The sequence below is a fragment of the Centrocercus urophasianus genome, unplaced genomic scaffold (genome assembly GCF_019232065.1).
Source record: "Centrocercus urophasianus isolate 14NV4802_14NV808 unplaced genomic scaffold, USGS_Curo_1.0 seq_13, whole genome shotgun sequence".
In the NCBI taxonomy this organism is placed as follows: Eukaryota; Metazoa; Chordata; class Aves; order Galliformes; family Phasianidae; genus Centrocercus; species Centrocercus urophasianus.
The window spans coordinates 11,867,803-11,886,061 of NW_024884475.1; the positions used below are offsets into that span (position 1 = coordinate 11,867,803).

Consider the following 18,259-nt stretch of genomic DNA (forward strand, 5'->3'; position numbering starts at 1 on the left):
CTACAAACCACTTCCTCTCACAAGCAAAATTTTTAACCAGCTGTTTGGGATTTGTATGATTTTGTAGTCCCAATAAATGCTGGACCATTTTTCATGCAAATGCAGCTCCGAAGTCTTGCAGTGCTCCCACATAATGCTAGAGATACAGTACTTACAGCTGTCTTGCTAGTAGTGCACACTGAGACTCCTTGCAAGAAATGACAGGTATGTACTTCAAACAGACTTTCCACCCTATGAATGAACTTCAGAAAACAGGTTAGTACAAGGATATTTTCTTTTCAGAAACTGCAGTATTTAAATAATGTTTTACTGTAAAGCCTGACAGCACAATGCTAAAACTTTGACAGACTGGAAGAAGTTAGACTAGCAGTGACAAGCAGAACAAAACAAAAAACAACAACAAAAAAAAGCAGAAGATCTGTACTGAAAATGAATACAACCATTCTAAGCAGCAAAGCGGAAACAGCCTGTAAGCAAAGTTTTTATCTTTCATTCAATCTATTCATTCCATTAATTAGCAGATGTTTTACACAAATTCACCGAAATGCAGGGCAATTTACTGGTGCATTGACTGCACTTATTTTATATTCCCATCAGCACTGTAAAAATACTTAGAATAGATGGAATTATGTTATTGAAAACCTTTTATAAAAGATGAAACACACTGAGCAATTAAGATATAACGTAAAACATCTTCACTTTATTAAGTTAGAATTTCCTGATCTGTATCTTCATCGTACAAATAATCTTCTATGCAAAATAGTTTATAAAATACTAAAAAAGATTTTATTGTAAAAAAAATAAAGTTTCTAGATATACAGTTACTTTGCACTATCACAAATAATATTTAACATTTAATTTTAATATCACAATACTCAAGTCATGTAAACCAATGGTCCTACTGGTAAGAAAACCACTTTTCAAACCCAAGTTCACCAGGGATTTGTTCAATATTTTCCACTTGTCACATCTACAAGGGTTGCTCTGAAAGTAACACTTCCTATTTTATGGTATCAGCCTATGACATCAGATGACGGGGGTAGAGCAGCAGAACTTGAACCTTCCCACTAATATTCCACTACATTTTGTTGCCATGTGACTGATGGCAGCAGAGGGACAATCTGGCAAAATGGTGTCTGACATGGAAGTGCGTATGAAGAAAAAGTGCATTGCTGACTTCCTCCATGAGGAAAAAATTAAGCCCATTTGCATCCACCAATACTTGCTGAACATACATGGAGACCAAACAGCGGATGCGAGCGCAGTGAAGGAGTGAGTGGTGCATTTTAGCAGTGGCAACAGTGATGTGAAAGACAGGCCATGCTCCAGATACCCATGCAGATTGTTTTTAGTTATGACATGCAGGTTCTGTTCACTGCTTGAAAAAACGCACAGCTAATACTAAGAAAAAGTATTTTGTAGCTGAGAACTTTTTCTATCACACAGTGTTCTTGTGCTCTTTGTATCTGTTGTAGTTTCCGTGGTAATTAATAGGAGGCATTACTCTCAGAGCAACCTATGTATATCCTCACATCATTCTGATGGTCTGCAGTTGAACTGCACTCGTAAAATGAAGTTAGACACTGGTCTCTCCTTTCCCCTATTATCAGATTTAAAGATAGTTAAATAGTAAATTTTAGTACATCAGCTACATATTGTAGTCACAGAAGAACAAAGATCCTCAAAACTAGAACAGAACTTTACTGAGCAGCAGTGTAAAGGCAGCCTACACTGTATTCTGGGCACACATCTTGATTTCTACCAGTACTCAAGCTAGTGGGTTGAAGAACAAGCTCAGATCTCTTTACACTGCAGTGTAATCAGGATAGAGACATATCTATTGCATGAAATGCCTTTAAAATTTTTTGATTTAGTTACTTGACCCTTCACTGCTCCAATTCACTTTCATTCTGCAAAGTCTTCATAGCTAAACCCCAGAGGGTCATGCTAGAGAAGAATGGTCCTTCAGTATTCTTGTATGCAACAGATGATGTTCGACTGCCTAGAGGATCATTACAGTGACTGTCCAAACTAACCATAGAGGAACGAATCATGGAAATACTATCAGACTCTAACGTTTCTTCAGCAGAAGATCCATCTACATCTGCATAAGCATATGGTGGTGGAGTTTGCTGTGTCTGAGCTTTGTGGAGTTTAGCTGAATCCACATTCAATTTCTGTTGGTTTGTTGAGTCATGGTGTTGAATCATCGATCGCAGCTTACAGTAAGAATCTGCAGAACTGCCAAATTCAGTTGAACTTGCAGTTGGACGAATGGGAAATTTAACTGACACTGGTAACAACGTAACTGACATTTCTTGGCCAAATGAGTCAGAGCTCTGAGATTTGTCAAGATCAGAAGTTTCAATCCCTTGAGTAAATTCATCTAGTGTGTTTGGACCTTCATCAGCGGCTTTGCAGTGCATTTTCTTGTGCCTCCGTAAAACAGCAGAGCGAGTGAAGCACTTGTTACAAGTTTCACAGGTATAGGGCTTTTCTCCTGTGTGCGTCCGCACATGTCTGCGCAGGTCACCAGAGCCTGCAAAACACTTCCCTACAAGACAGAAGTGATAACATTATGATTCTGTTCTTAATACAAGCACAAAAACAAGCTCTAATTAGACAAAGTATCAAGTGATGAGCTATGGTACATCCCAGTTGTGTACTTTTATTTAGGGTTTCTTCTGTTTCTACAAATCAATTACTTATTTCTTCTCCTTGAACTGATTTTCTGTCTTGCATTTCCAGTGCTTTAGTTTTTGTCTCCAGAGAAAGGAATATCCATTAATATTTGAAAACTGTGAGCACTCTCAATCTGTTTCAACCTTTGTGGTGGGGAAAAAAAGCATAAAATGAAGATCAATGAGAGTCCTCTGTCTGGTAAAGCAGCGTGCTTTTAATTATATTCTTCCAGCTAGATCTACATCATAGAAAGTAATGCTTTGTTCATTAGAGAGCAACTACTCTTAAAATGCTCATAAGTCAGCTATTTTGTTAACTGTGAGCTAGCATAATGCAGCAGTCCTTTTTTTTTTTTTAGTTTTCTTTTTTTTTTTTTTTTTTTTTTTTTTTTTTAAACACAAAGAATGCATCAAAACCATTTTTTAATTGCTGTAAATATTAAAGTACAATAAAATAGCAGACTGTCTGCCTGTGTTAACAACCACAGGCCCAACAACTCAATTAGCATATTGTAATTAAAAAAAAAAAAAAGGACCAAGCGTGAACCAAGGCAAAATGTAGAAGCACAACTGAGTGAGGAAGCATTAATTTTCAGAAAATGATCCAGACACCTCACGTTCTTTGGAAGAATAAAAGTAACTTAATACACCTTCGTGATTTTCTCATTTCACCTAGGTTAAAGACTACTTTGTTTTGTATGGACAGATACCAACTAAAATCATTTGTATTATCTGAAAGCTCACTGAAACTGCAGTCTGTTTTTGGCACACTTTTCATTCTACTGCTTTCTTTTTTTCAGAAAAGCCACTAAGCAGTAAAAGTTGAGATTACAAATTACTGGAATAGTACATGTGGACTTTTTGCTTCTGCGAATTTCATAACAGTTGATCAAATCTCCTTTGTCTATTTCTTGCCCTCAGAAGATTACCTGGCTAAAACAGAAAAATGATCAAAAGATCACTAGAAAACAAGAGGAAAATAAATCCACTTAAATACTAGCAAAGCAAAGGTTTGTTTATTCTTTCACATCCTGCATGTCTGTATTTCCTCCTATTGATGCAAGATCTAATAATTACAGCTTTTGCTGCTGCCTGAGGACATTACCAATAAAACATACCACAGTTAGACATTATCATTTGGTAAATACCTTCCTCTAAAGCTGATTCCTCAGAACATGAAAGAAATTATATCAATATAGCACCTACAGGCAGAAAAGTAAGTAGCCTGCAGGATGCTAAGTAATAGATGAGATATGGATAGATTGCAATTTCTCAGAACCACATTATACGAGGATGAATCATCGATTAAAGAACCATTTTCAAACCATTTGGAAGAAAAATCTACGCAGCAGATTTTGAAAGTGGATGTTCTCTGGAGTGAGGCTTTAATCAAATTTTGATTTTATTCCAGAAGTTGAAGCAAAGTAGCAAAGTGTTACTATCATTCTATGATTGACTCCAGTTAAACCTCAACAGCATTTAACCAGCAAGAAGGAAGGAAGATTCTACTGATAGCCAAGTGATGCCAAACCAAGCTTTCAGTTAGAAAATGAACAGACAGTATCAGTATTTCTATGGCAAACACATACATGTTGATTCCCTATTTCTTTCCTGTATTCTTCAACTGAAATTCACTTTTGAACTTATGATAGTTGCAACAGTTCAGTACACCAGATGATATGAAAGATACAAGACAGAAGATTTTGTTAGAAACTTTCGCAATGTGGTATTTCAATTTACAATCATTTTAGTTGTTATTCTGCTGACACTGTAAACGCTAGTTATTTAAAAAAACTAAGATACACCAAGCCTACGCACAGTAAGTCTTACCACATGCTGAACAGCTGTATGGTCTCTCTCCAGTATGTCTGATTCTGTGCTTTACTAATTTTCGTTGCATGTTGAATGACTTTCCACATTCATCACAGGTGAACACTTTATCTGCCGTATGAGTCTTTTTGTGTTCCTTTAAATTACTGAAGTTACTGAACCCTAGAAAAATATGACAGACACAGTCTAAAATGACTTATCACATTTAAATCAAAAAACCTTAAGAGGCAGAAGCTTTGATTCTTACCTACCTCTGCCACAGATGTCACACAGATGAGGCTTTTCTCCAGAATGAATGATGATGTGACGCTGAACATCCCCAGAAGCAGCAAATCTATAACAGAATATATAAATTGTGTAACTGGGTTCACAAGATCCTATATTCTCCTAAATATAACCGTAACCATATGGAAATCAAATATAATGAATATCGGATATTCTGAAGAAAAAAAATCTAAACCACAGATGCCCAAATTAATACATTTGAAACAAACATTTTGAAGTTGGCAATGCCTACTTCAATTTATGCTAGGAAAAAAAAAAAACAAAAAGAAAAAAAAAAAAAAAAAACAAAAGTCTTCTCCATAAATGTTATTAATTTCCTCCATTTAACATAGTCTACAGTGCTAACAATATTCCTAAATTATTGTTCTTTTTCACCTGTTAGCAGGAGAAAGAAATACTTAATACTTTGCTTAAATCTGTCAAGGTTCTATACTGTGTAAGTCTCATATAATGGAATAAAAAAGGAAATGATATGATCAAGTAATGAAAACAGAAATTGAGGTTAAGGTACAGAAAAGCAAGATTTACTGTGCATCAGACTGTTCAAAGTACACACAACAGTATATATATCCTTAACTAAAGATGCCAGCATAAAAATTTATATGAGGCCACAGACTATGTATGTAGTGACATCTTATTAATGAGACCTGCAACAAGAGGCTTACATATTTCAGTATATAAACCTAATGTCTTGTTATGAAATTTAGCAGCACACTGCCTAAGCTCTTGGCCCTTACTTTATCACAACCAAAGAAAACACAAGTTTTAACATGGTAACTTCACTGGAATGACCAATTTCACTCACCTTTTCCCACAGATCTCACAAATGTAAGGCTTTTCACCAGAATGTCGACGTAAATGTGTCTGGAGATTACCTGCCTGAAGGAACAGTGATTTAACATTTAACTTCAACTATCCTGTTGGTGTATTCAGATAAAAAGACAATTAGGTTAACTATGAGACAAGCTTTTTATTTCTAATTCTGAGACAGTTAAGACTACAAGGCATGTAGAAATTTAGATTACCGTGTACTTCTAGTCCAAATTGCTTATGTATGCAATTATGTATTGACATGAACAGAGAAAAAGAGTCTGGAATCTAACATTCAGGAAAACAGATCCAGCTATAAATAAAAATGACACTAACTAGATTGCAATCAAGAAGAAAATTCAATAGTAATATGGCTTATGTTTGTCTCATTTTCCCTGAGCTACAAACAAAATACATAACAGGATGCCTAAATTCACCTAGCAGGAGGTAAAGAAAAGGAGTAAACACTTTTCCACCCACAGAAGAGTTAAGAGCTAAGTGCTCCAAAGCCATATTTACCCACATTAGAAGAAAATGGAATAGGATGTATAGAAATGAACAAATAGGATTACTGCCAATTAATTTTCATTACATGTCTTTCCTCCCCCAGTCCTGTAAAAATCACACCAGTCTGCTGGCAAGCCAGCTAATGACAATTTGACAAAACCACGTCACTCATGCCAACTTATTTTTTCAGTGCTTCTGAGTGGTTAATCCATTAAGAGTCCAGTGCTCAAAGAACAAGATACAGCTCATCTCCATAGAAGAGCTGCAGATGTTTCAGAAAAAAGCGTGTGCATACTTCCAGGGTCTATTTTAGCTAAACATATTAAAGGGATGTTTCTATCAGAAAGAAAAATGGGAATGTGAAGATTAACACATCCTCCTCAGTCACAGCAAGTCAACAAAAACCTCAGTAATTTTTTCCTACTCCTTTAGATATAAATTACCTTTGACAATCAATCACTGTAATCTCAGCTTATGATATACAAAACAGAAGTACTGCAGACACGCATGCAAGACAATACTAAAAGAATTAATGTACACACTGAGAGAACTTTCTTTAACCCTGTAAGGTTTTTCAGGCAGATGTTGAAATGGAAACAGAGAGGCATTGGATACCTGTTTCTGTAGGAGAGAATGGATTGAACTGACTTCTCCAAGTAATCTGTACTCTGCAAAGACTGAGGATTTTTTGCAGAGGTGCTTTGGAAAGCAGCATGCAAGAGACAGTACTTAACTGTTATTTATGCCACCAAACAAAATAGAAATGCATGTGATATTCTAGATTGGGAGAGAGTCTGAATACGAAGCACAACAATTATTCTGAAAAGCCTCCAGTAGAGACAGTTTTGGTTCACAATAAAAGTATTTAACAGATAACAGCAAGCAGATCTATTAATTGTAATGCTGTATCACTTCTTGCTAATGAGGCCACAAGCTTGTTATTAACTGCTCCAAGACAATACAAAAAAGAAAAAAAAATTAGTACCCTGTGTTCCTCCTAAATCTGTAAGACTGCATACAACCTTGGCTAAAGCACAATACGCCATCCAAACAAAAAGATGTAAGGGAACTTTTATGAGGATTTCAGTGAAAGAAAATGTTTAGAATAATCATCTTACCAATCTTGGTTGCACAGTATTCTTCATAATTTCAGAGACTGGAGATGATACACTAGACCTGCTCTATTTGCAAATGGCATGCTTTTAAGGAGAAGGAACTGACGCCTAACAGCTCCCAAAAGGAGCTCTGCAGGAGGCAGTGAGGCAGTAAGTAGGATATCCCAGATCACGAGGAAGAGGACTACACTGCAACATGTTGCTTACTAGCAGGGAAAGACGTAGGCTTGGAAGTTCAAAAGAACCTTTTCTCTCAAAAAATCATTTGTGGATATTCCACATTATGAGTCACCATTTTAATTTTCCCTGCTTTCTTCAGTTTCTGTTTCACATTCCACCAAACGGAACATCATTTCAGCTTAATTAAACAGGAGCTGGCATATCAAACACAACAACTGCATTGTGTCCAAAGCCCAGAACATGAAAGCTTAAATAAGAAAAGCTTTACTATTTCTGTGGTCTGCAAGCTGAGAAGTTTGTAACAGAGAACAAGATCTGAGACGGCCTTTTCAACAAAAAATAAACAGTAATCATCCTCAAAACTTACTTTGCTCTTGCTTATTTGCATGATTCAGAAGCAAGCATCTCAGAAGTATGCAAGCTCCTATTTATGACAAGAAGTGTAATACACAGACTGAATTTTGTGGCTCATACTCTGAAAGTTCACAGATTCCAGAGCGTTCCTCCAGATAAGCATGATAACAGAAAGGCGAGGGAAGTTCTATAAGAGCGTTAAGTTAAAAGGCAGAAATTTGATTTTTTTCTCATTTTAAATTAAAGAGGAAAAATGCATGCTGCCTTACAGTCTGCCATATACATTGCATACATGAAGGTTTTTCATTCCCTCTTCCCACATGGTAAAGGTCTACAATATAGGAAATCACCATGTTTGCTAGAAGTGCTTTTAAAGGAATTTGTGAATACCCACTTTTTTCTTTTAATGAGTGGCTGCTCAGCCATCCAAATTAATGAAAAAGTAATTTTTTTTCTGGCTAACAAGCAGATCCAGATTTGCTCAGAATAGCTTGATGATAGCTTGCTCACTGGATATATTCAGTTCCAGACCAGACTGTGCAACTGCATCAGATACACGGATCAAAGAAGCCCCCTGGTCAGCTGCAAAACAGGCCAGAGAAGCAAAGCACACGTGGGTGGGAAGCTAAAGGCCCTGCAAGTCTAATCCTTAAACCAGGACCCCTAAGGAAAAACAAAGTTATTTGATAATTGTGATGCAATCTTGGCATGAAAATATACTGTCTCCCACAGTTCAACATAAATATTCCAAATAAGAAAATAGAAAAGAAATGGAATTTTTTGAAGGACAAGACAACTAGGCAACTTATTTCTAGAAATATAAATAAGTTGTACTCAGAATAGTAAACAAGCATAGTAGGGCAAGTTAAGACAACTACAGCTTAGGCCCTGTGTATAAGTAGGGAATTTCATGAGAATTTTGTTAAAAATTCTGACTTTTGTAACTTCAGATAGACTACGCTGTACTTATTTATAGAAGAAAATGGAGTCCAAATGTAGACACTCATTTTTCTAGACAAATCAGAAAAAATCTGCTTAATTTATGTCACTTACAAAGATTAAATTGCACTGTGAATACAATGTATTACATGAAATTCCCACGTTTTCTAGACAGTTATGTAAAAACACTATTCAGAGTGGATTCCTAAACATAAGGCAACAGCACAACCTGAGAACAAAAGTTCTATTTCAAATTGGCTGTGGCTCCTACAGATAAATATTCATTTGAAGATAAAATACATAACAGGCATCTACTGAGAGCAGACAGAATCAAAGGTACAAAACGTGTCAAAGACATCTAAAGCACTTAACATGTTATTTTCAGATAAGATGTTTAAATATTTTATCTAAAAAGTCAAGTCTGTCTGAGCAAAAAGTATCTAATCTACAGACACAAAACCAAGTTTATTCTTAGAATCAGGACATGGATGCATTTAATTTTCAAGTGTAAGTACTATAATATAAAATATTCCCACCTGTGAGAAGTGTTTCCCACAAATGTTACATTCAAAAGGTTTTTCACCTAAAAAGAAACAGAAGATAGAACTTCTAATAGCTGCAGCAGAATACAAACGTGTCAAATTCGTACACTTCCTTTTAAAGTATTTAATGTAAAAAATAAAAATATCCCCCAAAGGACACTTACCCGTATAATTAAAGGGAAATTTAAGAAGGAAGTACAGCATTTACCATGAAGCTTTTTAAGGCAGGCTTCTCAGATACATAATTTATATTTCAAAATAAACAGAAGAGCTTTGATATGAATAGGAGTGCTTTTTCATTGTTGTTAATATTTGTTGTCCAGATGAAAGGAGTACCATACCATTAGGAACAGAACAAATGACAGGTTTCTACTACAACAACAAAAGCTATGGAAAGTGCACCGGTCCTTCCATTTGTACATGCAAAGACCCTCTCTTAAAAAAGAATATGGAACACAAATTTGGGAGGATTCAGTTTTCCCTGCTCACTGAGTACCATACGCCTCCAATCAGCATATAGCCATTCACTGACCCCAAATGCGCATTTGCCTTTCAGCAGTACCTGATACTTAACTGCAATATTTCTGAATTTGTGTATCCAAAACTTGTATTCTTGAACCTGCCCACTCCAGCATTTGAAAATAACTTGATGTTCCACCTAGAATGTGACTGTGCAAAACCTTAGGTATTTCCAGAAGGAAAAAGAGATCTTATATTTCGTTTCATCCTGCTGACAAATCAAAAAATCAGTCTATAATTTTTCATTTATGTATTTTAACAAGCGTTCTCCAGATTTTCAAGAACACCACTTGGCCATTTGTAGTCTTATTTTCCACCAAATATTTTTGCACTGTGACTCTTCCTCCATCTTCAGAAGTGTTAGAAGTACCACCTGCAATATCCAGGCACCGAGGTTCTACTTTCCATCACTGCTGCAAAATACATGTGATTGATATCATTTCAGCATCTAGGACCAAATGCAATTGCCTCAGATTTAAAATCAGAGTGAACATAGTTATATGGCCTCACAGACAGGCAGCAGTCTTCTAGATATGTGAAAAACTTAGCTTAAATCAATCTTTCCTACTTACTGAAGAATGGAAAAAGTTTCAAGAGAGCTTTTATCCAAGCATAAGACAAAATAAAACAATAACTCAACAGTAAGTAGCAGAAAGGGTTGACTTTATTATGACTCTAAATATGCAAATGACCAGAAATTCTGATACTGACAAATCAAATATGAATGAAACCATCAGGACATCAGAACTCTGGCAATTTGGAAGGCTTCTGACAGCCATAAAAGCATTGAGGTAATTTGGAAAGGAACACAAAAAACATTAGTGGCAATTCCTGCAGAAATGACCTATATTAAAAAAAAAAAGTTACTGTTGACTCAAAGATTATTATCTGAACAGAAATCCAGTTGTTTTTTTTTTTAGGGTGGAAGGGATAAGGTAGAAATCAAAGGCTCAATTCCTCAAAATAACTGTTGGAGTCTGTATGCAATTCCACTAGGACTGTACTGATGCACACTCTTGTTTCAATGAACTTAGTAGTTTTCTTTTTCCCATGATAAAGATAGAACAAAAAGGTTCAGTTCGTTAAAGAAACATCCAGAGAATTTTCAGAGAACTCTTCTACACCTACACAAAACTCTAAACAACCAAGCATATCAGGCACCTACTGCAAAAACAAATTCTAGCCTAGCAGCAATGCTAGATCACTGAGTGGATGGTGGCTTCCTAGGCTGTGTTACTAAGAGTGCAGCTAGTAAGCTGAAGATGATTCTCTTCTGCTTGTCACTGCTGAGACCATACCTGGAGCCTTAAGAAGGCCAACAGGAAATCCTACAGCTGTCTACAATCATCTAATGAGGACTGATGAAACCAGATATTTGAAGTGATAAGACATAAGGCAACAGAGACAAGTTAGATTATCAGATACAGGAAAAGACTCCTTACTCCATTGGATGGTAAACACTGCTACTCCTTTCCAGGAGAGGCTATGGAATCTCTGTGAAGATACTATAAACTTGACTATACACGGTCTTGAGCAAAACAACCTAATCTAATTTCTGCTTTGAGCAGAGCATTTGGACTACGTGACCTCCAGGAGAATTCTTCTAAGCTAAATTACAGTATGATATTATGTCTGTCATTAAATTCCAAACTACAAACCTTATCTGAGATCAACACTCATCTCCCCAAAGACCACTGATGGATCAACAGCAGTAGAGAAGTCTGGAGGGAGGGAGGAAAGTAACTGAACTGCAACAGTGATAATGCTTAAACAAACATCCAGGAGACTTCTTAACCCTTGAACTGATTTCTGTTTTTTATCTTCTGTTATATCCATCTTGTTCAACGCTGCAAGATGAAATAATTATAAAGTGCACAACAGAGCTCCACAGGAGAAAGACAACAGCAGTGTTCCTGAACAGAACATACAGGCGAGGAGCATAACCCACTAAGCACAGAATACTGGCAACTTGTCCAAGCAAAGCTCAGAATGAAAAGGTTGGGGGATCAATACTGCATTCCATGACAGGGTAACTGTTTCTGTTTTTTGCAATCCTGCTATGAGTTCTTTCCACTGATTAAAAATGACATATTGTCTGAAAATGTTTTTTTAAAAACCGTTATTTTTTTTTACTAGGTAGGTAAGCAATGTGCAAGAGGGAACCAGACAGGTTCTACCACAGAAGTCACACTAATTAAAACACACTACAATATTCAGTCAAGTCAAATCCAATAGACTCCACTGATATGCAGCTGTATCTACAGAAACAAAAATTTTAAAACATTTCTGTCAGGAACCCTGAAGAGATTCCTATATAAAGTTTAGTACCCAGTCCATTCCCTTAACATTTAAGTTACAATGCATTACACAAGGATCAAAGTTAACCTTACACCTTCTAAAATTACTTTATATGATTTACCAGACTCAGAAGCATACAATAACACAGGTCAATTGTACAAGCTATACACTCTTGTACAATCAAGAAGTCTATGGACACCACGACTCACAAAATCTAGATTTCTCCCAATGATTAAGATATCTAATGGCAAATTACAACATGTTTCTCACAGTTGCAGTCTCTCTTCCACATTCATTCTCTAGCAAAAACTCTCATTTTACCAACTTCAGAGACTCTCTCTCTCAGGTGGGACTTCTCTAGATGCTCTATCTTCTATCTGACCACCTATTCTCCTGAAATTTATAAGACTTTAAAATATACTTGGTAATGTCAGCCTAAATTCAACGACAGATTCAAAACGCAAGTCAAAGAAAGAGAGGATGGAGATAAAACACATGCAACTGTTTCATGGGGGAACAAATTAATACAGTATTACAAGTAATACACACACGCAGATGCATTCAAGGACACTGAATAAAAACTTCAAAAGACAAATGAGAACTGTTCATAATTTCAGGTTCTGACTTTCCTTTTTACTAATCACATGGATAAATAAATTCATAATACTCAGGATTAATTAACAAAAGCAATTAGTCTCTGCTAAGAAAGACTCATTTACTGTCAAGGTAGCAATACCTTCCACGCTCATTTGCAAAGAGACGTTTATCTGACAAGACCTAGAGCGATGCATTTGTGTATTTAATATGGGGGAACAGAAGGGCAAAAAGTTTTCTACAGTACTGATTGAGAACAATGCCATCTCAAGGACATGGAACCAATGGTATTACTTGACTATCCACAGTACCTTTTAAAATCCCTTTTAAAAAGCGTTCCTAGTTGTAGAAATAAAATAGAATACGCTAATTCAATGGAACAGGCAGACTAGTTAATTCAAAATTAGACTTGGTCTTGTTTTTCACTAAAACAAAAATGTACTTACAGCTACGTTAGGTTTAAAAATAATATTACTAATAAGTATTTAAAACAAAGCAAGTTCAAAATTCCCATTCATTCTGTAGCTTACTTGCTTCCAGGAGTATTACTTTCTAGATAAATATCATGAAAGAATATATTTTACAGGTTAAAAAGAAATGACTACCAAGCTCCAATCAGTTCTGTTTTACAATGAATAAATCACAATGAAGAAAGGACTGCAGTTGCCTAGAAGCCTTACAATGTTTTCTTCTACTCACGTGCACTTTTGTTGTTATCTGCCTTAAGACTTCCGGACAACCCGACTCGTTTAAAGTAATGGCAAAAATGACATTTCCATTAAAATAACACACAACACTCCTTGAAAAAGCACCCCAGAAACAAACATGAGGCAGGAATCTTCAATACAATAAAAACTCTAAACTAAAATAAACTCAGTCTTACAGTCTTTATTACTACATGATTATTCACTGAAAATAAACATTAAAAAAACAAAACAAAACCTTTGAAAGCATACTCTAAACCAACGTTTCTGAATCAAGAGACACAAGACATTCTCCTCAATCCAAATATTTGGTCTGCAGACCAAGTTATTGGTAACTGTACCTGTATGAGACCTTTTATGGAGCTCCAGATTGCTTGGATGTTTGAAAGCCTTCCCACATAATTCGCAAGTATATTGCCTCTGTGACTGAAGAGTCTGTGATTGTCCTTCTTGTTCCAAAGGACCTTGAGATCTTTCAATTTCAACAGTTTGTTCAAAATTCTCAGAATTCATGGAGTCATCAGCTTCTTTTTCTTCAGCAACTCTGACACTGGTCACACCCATGGTACTTTCATTTACAGATTCATTTACTCGTGTTATTCTACTGTCATCTCCTTTAGGCTCCGGGGGCTGCTCAGCAGATTTCTGAGATCTCAGAAAATTCAACTTTTTGAGGTGAACTGCCTTTTTCAGCCTCATCTGCTTGGTGGGCTGCAACAGCATGCTTTCTGTGTCTTGATCTGGAGCGGCTTCATTCAAGGGCTGAACCAGAAAGTTTGATGGTAAATGTTCAGAGGTTTCCAGAATACATTCAGGGTGACTGACAGGACAAGAACTACTCTGTACTGTGTTTATTTCTGTAGATGTATTGTAAGAAAAGGAATGTTCTGCTACCCTCTCATTATTAGAGCAAGCATTTTGCTTATAGAACTGTTTGCTGTAGAAGTTGCGCAGTTTATAATAGTAATTTGGTTGCTTAAAAGGAAGTTCTGTGCAGTTGCCATCTATGGAGTTGTGTGACTGCTTCTGTAAATCACCCGAGGGTGTGTGAAGATTAACAGACTGTGATGTATGAGAATGGTGGTCAGCCAAGACCTTGTTAGCTTGTGCGTCGGATGAACATTCTTGCAATAAGTTTGTTCCATAACTGTCATTGGTACAACTAGTATCTGCACTCAAACTATTCTGCAGGGAAAATACACTATTACAAGGCATGGTGGTTGTTTGCTCTATGGCTGTAGAAGATTTTAAAAAGGTGTGGCAAATATTCAGCACATTTTGCACTTGAAGGCATTGCGCAATATCCAACATAGCTTGTACATTGTCCTGACTAAGATCCAGATGGGAGGTATACATGAAGTCCAAAATTTGGCCAATCCCACCTACATTTTTAATGTCCAAATGAAAGACATCATTCTTCTGGCCTGAAGAATTCTGAAAAAGGGTCCTGACAAAATAAGGTAGATGTTCAAACACACAAATAATTCACAACACTTTTGTAGGAAAAGAAAAAAAATACATATACAGACACAAACATCTCAAACAGACTGTCTGGTATGAATAAAAAAATTAGTGCTATGTGGTCTTAGCAAATCTGTTGTGGTTTTGCAGATGAACTTCTCAAAACTGCTCAAATATTTCTTTCATACTATTATCCCTACACTGTTACACTTAAAGTACACATTAAAGCAGCAGACTCTTTTTATCCTATACTCGCAGCTTCTTACCCAATGCTCTTTAAACATTTGGTGCAGGGATGTATTTATGGACTGTCTGCAATAGTCCACAAACCCAGAATGGTGTTTTCCCTTCCATCATAGCAATTAGGACATGAGAAATTTGTCAGTAAAAAGATAAGACAGATCCCAAAGTCAGCAAAATTACTCTCTTCTGGCAATCAAGTTTGTCTATCACTCATTATCAGTGAACCTTACTAAAGACAGTTCATTAGTTCTTTTTATGCAAGTAGACAAGAGGACAGTAATAGTAAACTTTTTTTTTTTTTATTTTCCATTATTTTCATTATTTTCAATCCTTTCTGTCATACACCAAAAAAAAATTTGGTGCTGAATGACCAGGTACTGAATGAGAATGAAGTAAAAGAAGAAAAAAAAGAGTAAATGTATACGAGCATAAACCAGCAGTCCAACCATCACACACTGAATTTATCTTCAAAGTAACTGAATTCACAAGAGCACCAAAGCTGTAGCTCTCCATATGCATAACCAGTCCTAGACTGATCAGCTTGGCTCTGCCTCAGCCAGGACCTTCACACTTTCATGAAAAACCCCTAGTCTCTAACTTGACTCTCCCCCATAAAATGATGATGTATATATCATCTTCATGGGTTAACTCACAAATTAGGTTTGTTGAAAGGTGGACATAACATCAGTGAGCAGTGAATCTTACACAAAAGGCAGCTGAGGCTTAATGAAAAGCAGTTTTAGGTTCTGAAAGAATCTCCTCTGGTTCAAAACTGAAAGCAGTTTTGAAAGGATCTCCTCCAGGAGATCAACAGTGGGTGGGCTACAGTGAGGGGAGAAAAATGGGGAGTGATGTTGCTTCATGAACTACCTGCATACTTTAAAACACGTACTGTCTCTCTGATAATTTCTTCTATGCAGAGGTTCAATATTACCTATGTAATCAAATCTTGTTTTGGACACCACCAAACAGAAGTGGATAACATGAACTGCTTCTGTCTGGCTCAGCTCACATTCAGTACTACTACATTCAGTACTACTTCATGTAAATAGTTATCTTTGCATATTGAAATACTGACTGCAGTATTTCATGCCAGAATCCCCTGTATGAAGCACTGTAAGCAAATAAAGAACAAAAAATTTCCAAACTCAAACACTGTAGTAGTTAATGAGGCATACCCAAAAATTAAATTAGAATGCTCTCTGTTTTTACTTAGGTACAATAGCTGATGTAGGTTCATCTCTGGACAAATAGTTTAACTTTTTACCTTCCACTCTAATAGTTACTTTCTGTGCAACTACCAGAAAAAAAATAATTAAACCAACTTCTCAGGTAAAACCTCAAAAAACAGCATTTAGTTCACTTTTTTTTTTTTTAACCAGAAGAAATTTCTGCCACATACCTGAAATACTGACTAAAAGCAGCTAACACATTTTTGTGTGCTTTGAAGCAGACACCTTTCACCACCAACATGCAGTCACAGAGAAGACCCTGAATGCGCTGCTCGTGTAGCTGCTGGAGTAGATGACAACTATGGCTAGCAACAGTGTCCATGCTAGAAAGTCACATTACCTACAATAAAATAAAATTCTAAAATGAACTTTAAATATCAACTCGCAAAATGAATTTAGAACACGAAGAACACTTTCACCATTTTTTATCTCCTAAAGGAAACACTAGTTTAGACTTGCCTTGTGAGCTCTGAAGACATTTCTCTGTTTAAAAAAAAAATAAAAAAATCAATCACAGTATCACTCACCAGAAAACACAGCAGCAGTTATGGAAAATATTGATTTTAATGAAGCATCTCTTACAACAGAAAGCTTCTGCAAGAATGTGCAAGCGGCGCTGCAAAAATGCTGATCTCTATATCCACAGGAAATACAAAGCCAACTACTTTAACAAGATTATATGGCACAACCATATCAGACCTATAAAACAGTAATATCTGTAGAGGACAACCTCATTTGTTTCATCCTCTCAACTGAGCAGGGTGAACTCTGGAGCAGCACTGTTTGTAGCACATTCATTGCTATTGCAGCTAAGCACATTTCTCACAGATCTGGTTAAATAGACAAGCTAGAATGGCAATTCTTTGATTTAACAGAACATAAAGCCTCACAAAAGTCACTTTTTGAACATGTTGAAGAGAACACAACTGATAATAATCCCACACAATACATCCACGTTGAGTTCAAAGCTTTTTTTTTTTTTTTTTTTTGAAAAAGGATGAAACTCCAGCCCTACATACTGGTAAGCACAAACGGAAAACTTAAAATCTTAGGACAGTGTCAAGTTGTAGTCTTAATTAAACGAAGCAGAAAAAAACACAATGCTTAAATGTGACAAGAGCACAGTTATCCCCATTTTCAATTCTGATGAAGAGCTATGGTTCCCCATTTTAATGGGCTCCATAACAGAATCACAGAATGGCCATGGCTGGAAGGGACCTCAAGGATCATCAATCTCCAACTCCCTTGCCACATGCAGGGCCACCAACCTCCTCATTTAATACTAGACCAGGCTGCCCAGGGCCCCATCTAACCTGGCCTTGAACACCTTTAGGGATGGGGCATTCACAACCTCTCTGGGCAGCCTGTTCCAGCAACTCACCACTCTCTCTATAAAGAACTTACACTTACCACACATTTCCTTTCCTTCTGGCATATCGAAGTGGTATTGCAATGTACATTTTATCCCCTATTTCACCTTGTCTTTTACCAGGCTTTAAACTAAACTAGCTGCACCTTTTGCTTGTCTCCCCCCCGGGGGCTTCGAAAGCCCTTAACAACCCACGAATTCGGGCATCCTCAGCAGCCAGATGCCTCGGTGTCCGTGAAAAAGGGCACCCACTCCGAGCTACTCACAAGCAAGAGCAGCCCCAGCCCCACAGCCGCAATTTACGCGCAGATCAAGGCTTCAGGATCCCCTCAGACCTTCAGGATCCCCTAAGCGCGAAGCAGGAGAAGGGCGGAAGGTGACAGAGGGAGAGCGAGGAACGAGGCAGGTACAGAAGGGAGTGGGCTGAGGATACAGCGGAGCGCGGCAAGGCTTAACAAACGACCGAGGAAAGGAGCCGGTCCCGCTCAGCCCAGCGCTTACCGGCTGCGGTCACCTCGCAGCTCCATCTCAACGCCAAACCCACACTCAACCTCCCCCCACCGCTTCCGGCGCCGCTCCTTCCGCTTCCGCTTCCG

The 18,259-nt window shown here is 37.0% G+C and overlaps 1 protein-coding gene across 1 annotated transcript; it reads right to left on the minus strand.

The window, feature by feature from the left end:
- Positions 1-1,123: 1,123 nt before the first annotated feature.
- ZBTB49 (zinc finger and BTB domain containing 49) lies at positions 1,124-18,247 on the minus strand. Its single transcript, XM_042812270.1, has 8 exons — positions 18,165-18,247; positions 16,465-16,634; positions 13,700-14,805; positions 9,238-9,284; positions 5,602-5,675; positions 4,763-4,845; positions 4,512-4,673; positions 1,124-2,554 (listed from the first exon to the last, which is right to left on the minus strand). Exons 2-8 carry the CDS (start codon positions 16,614-16,616, stop codon positions 1,887-1,889), a joined length of 2,292 nt encoding a protein of 763 aa, XP_042668204.1. The 5' UTR covers positions 16,617-16,634; positions 18,165-18,247; the 3' UTR covers positions 1,124-1,886.
- Between the last annotated feature and the right edge of the window lie 12 nt (positions 18,248-18,259).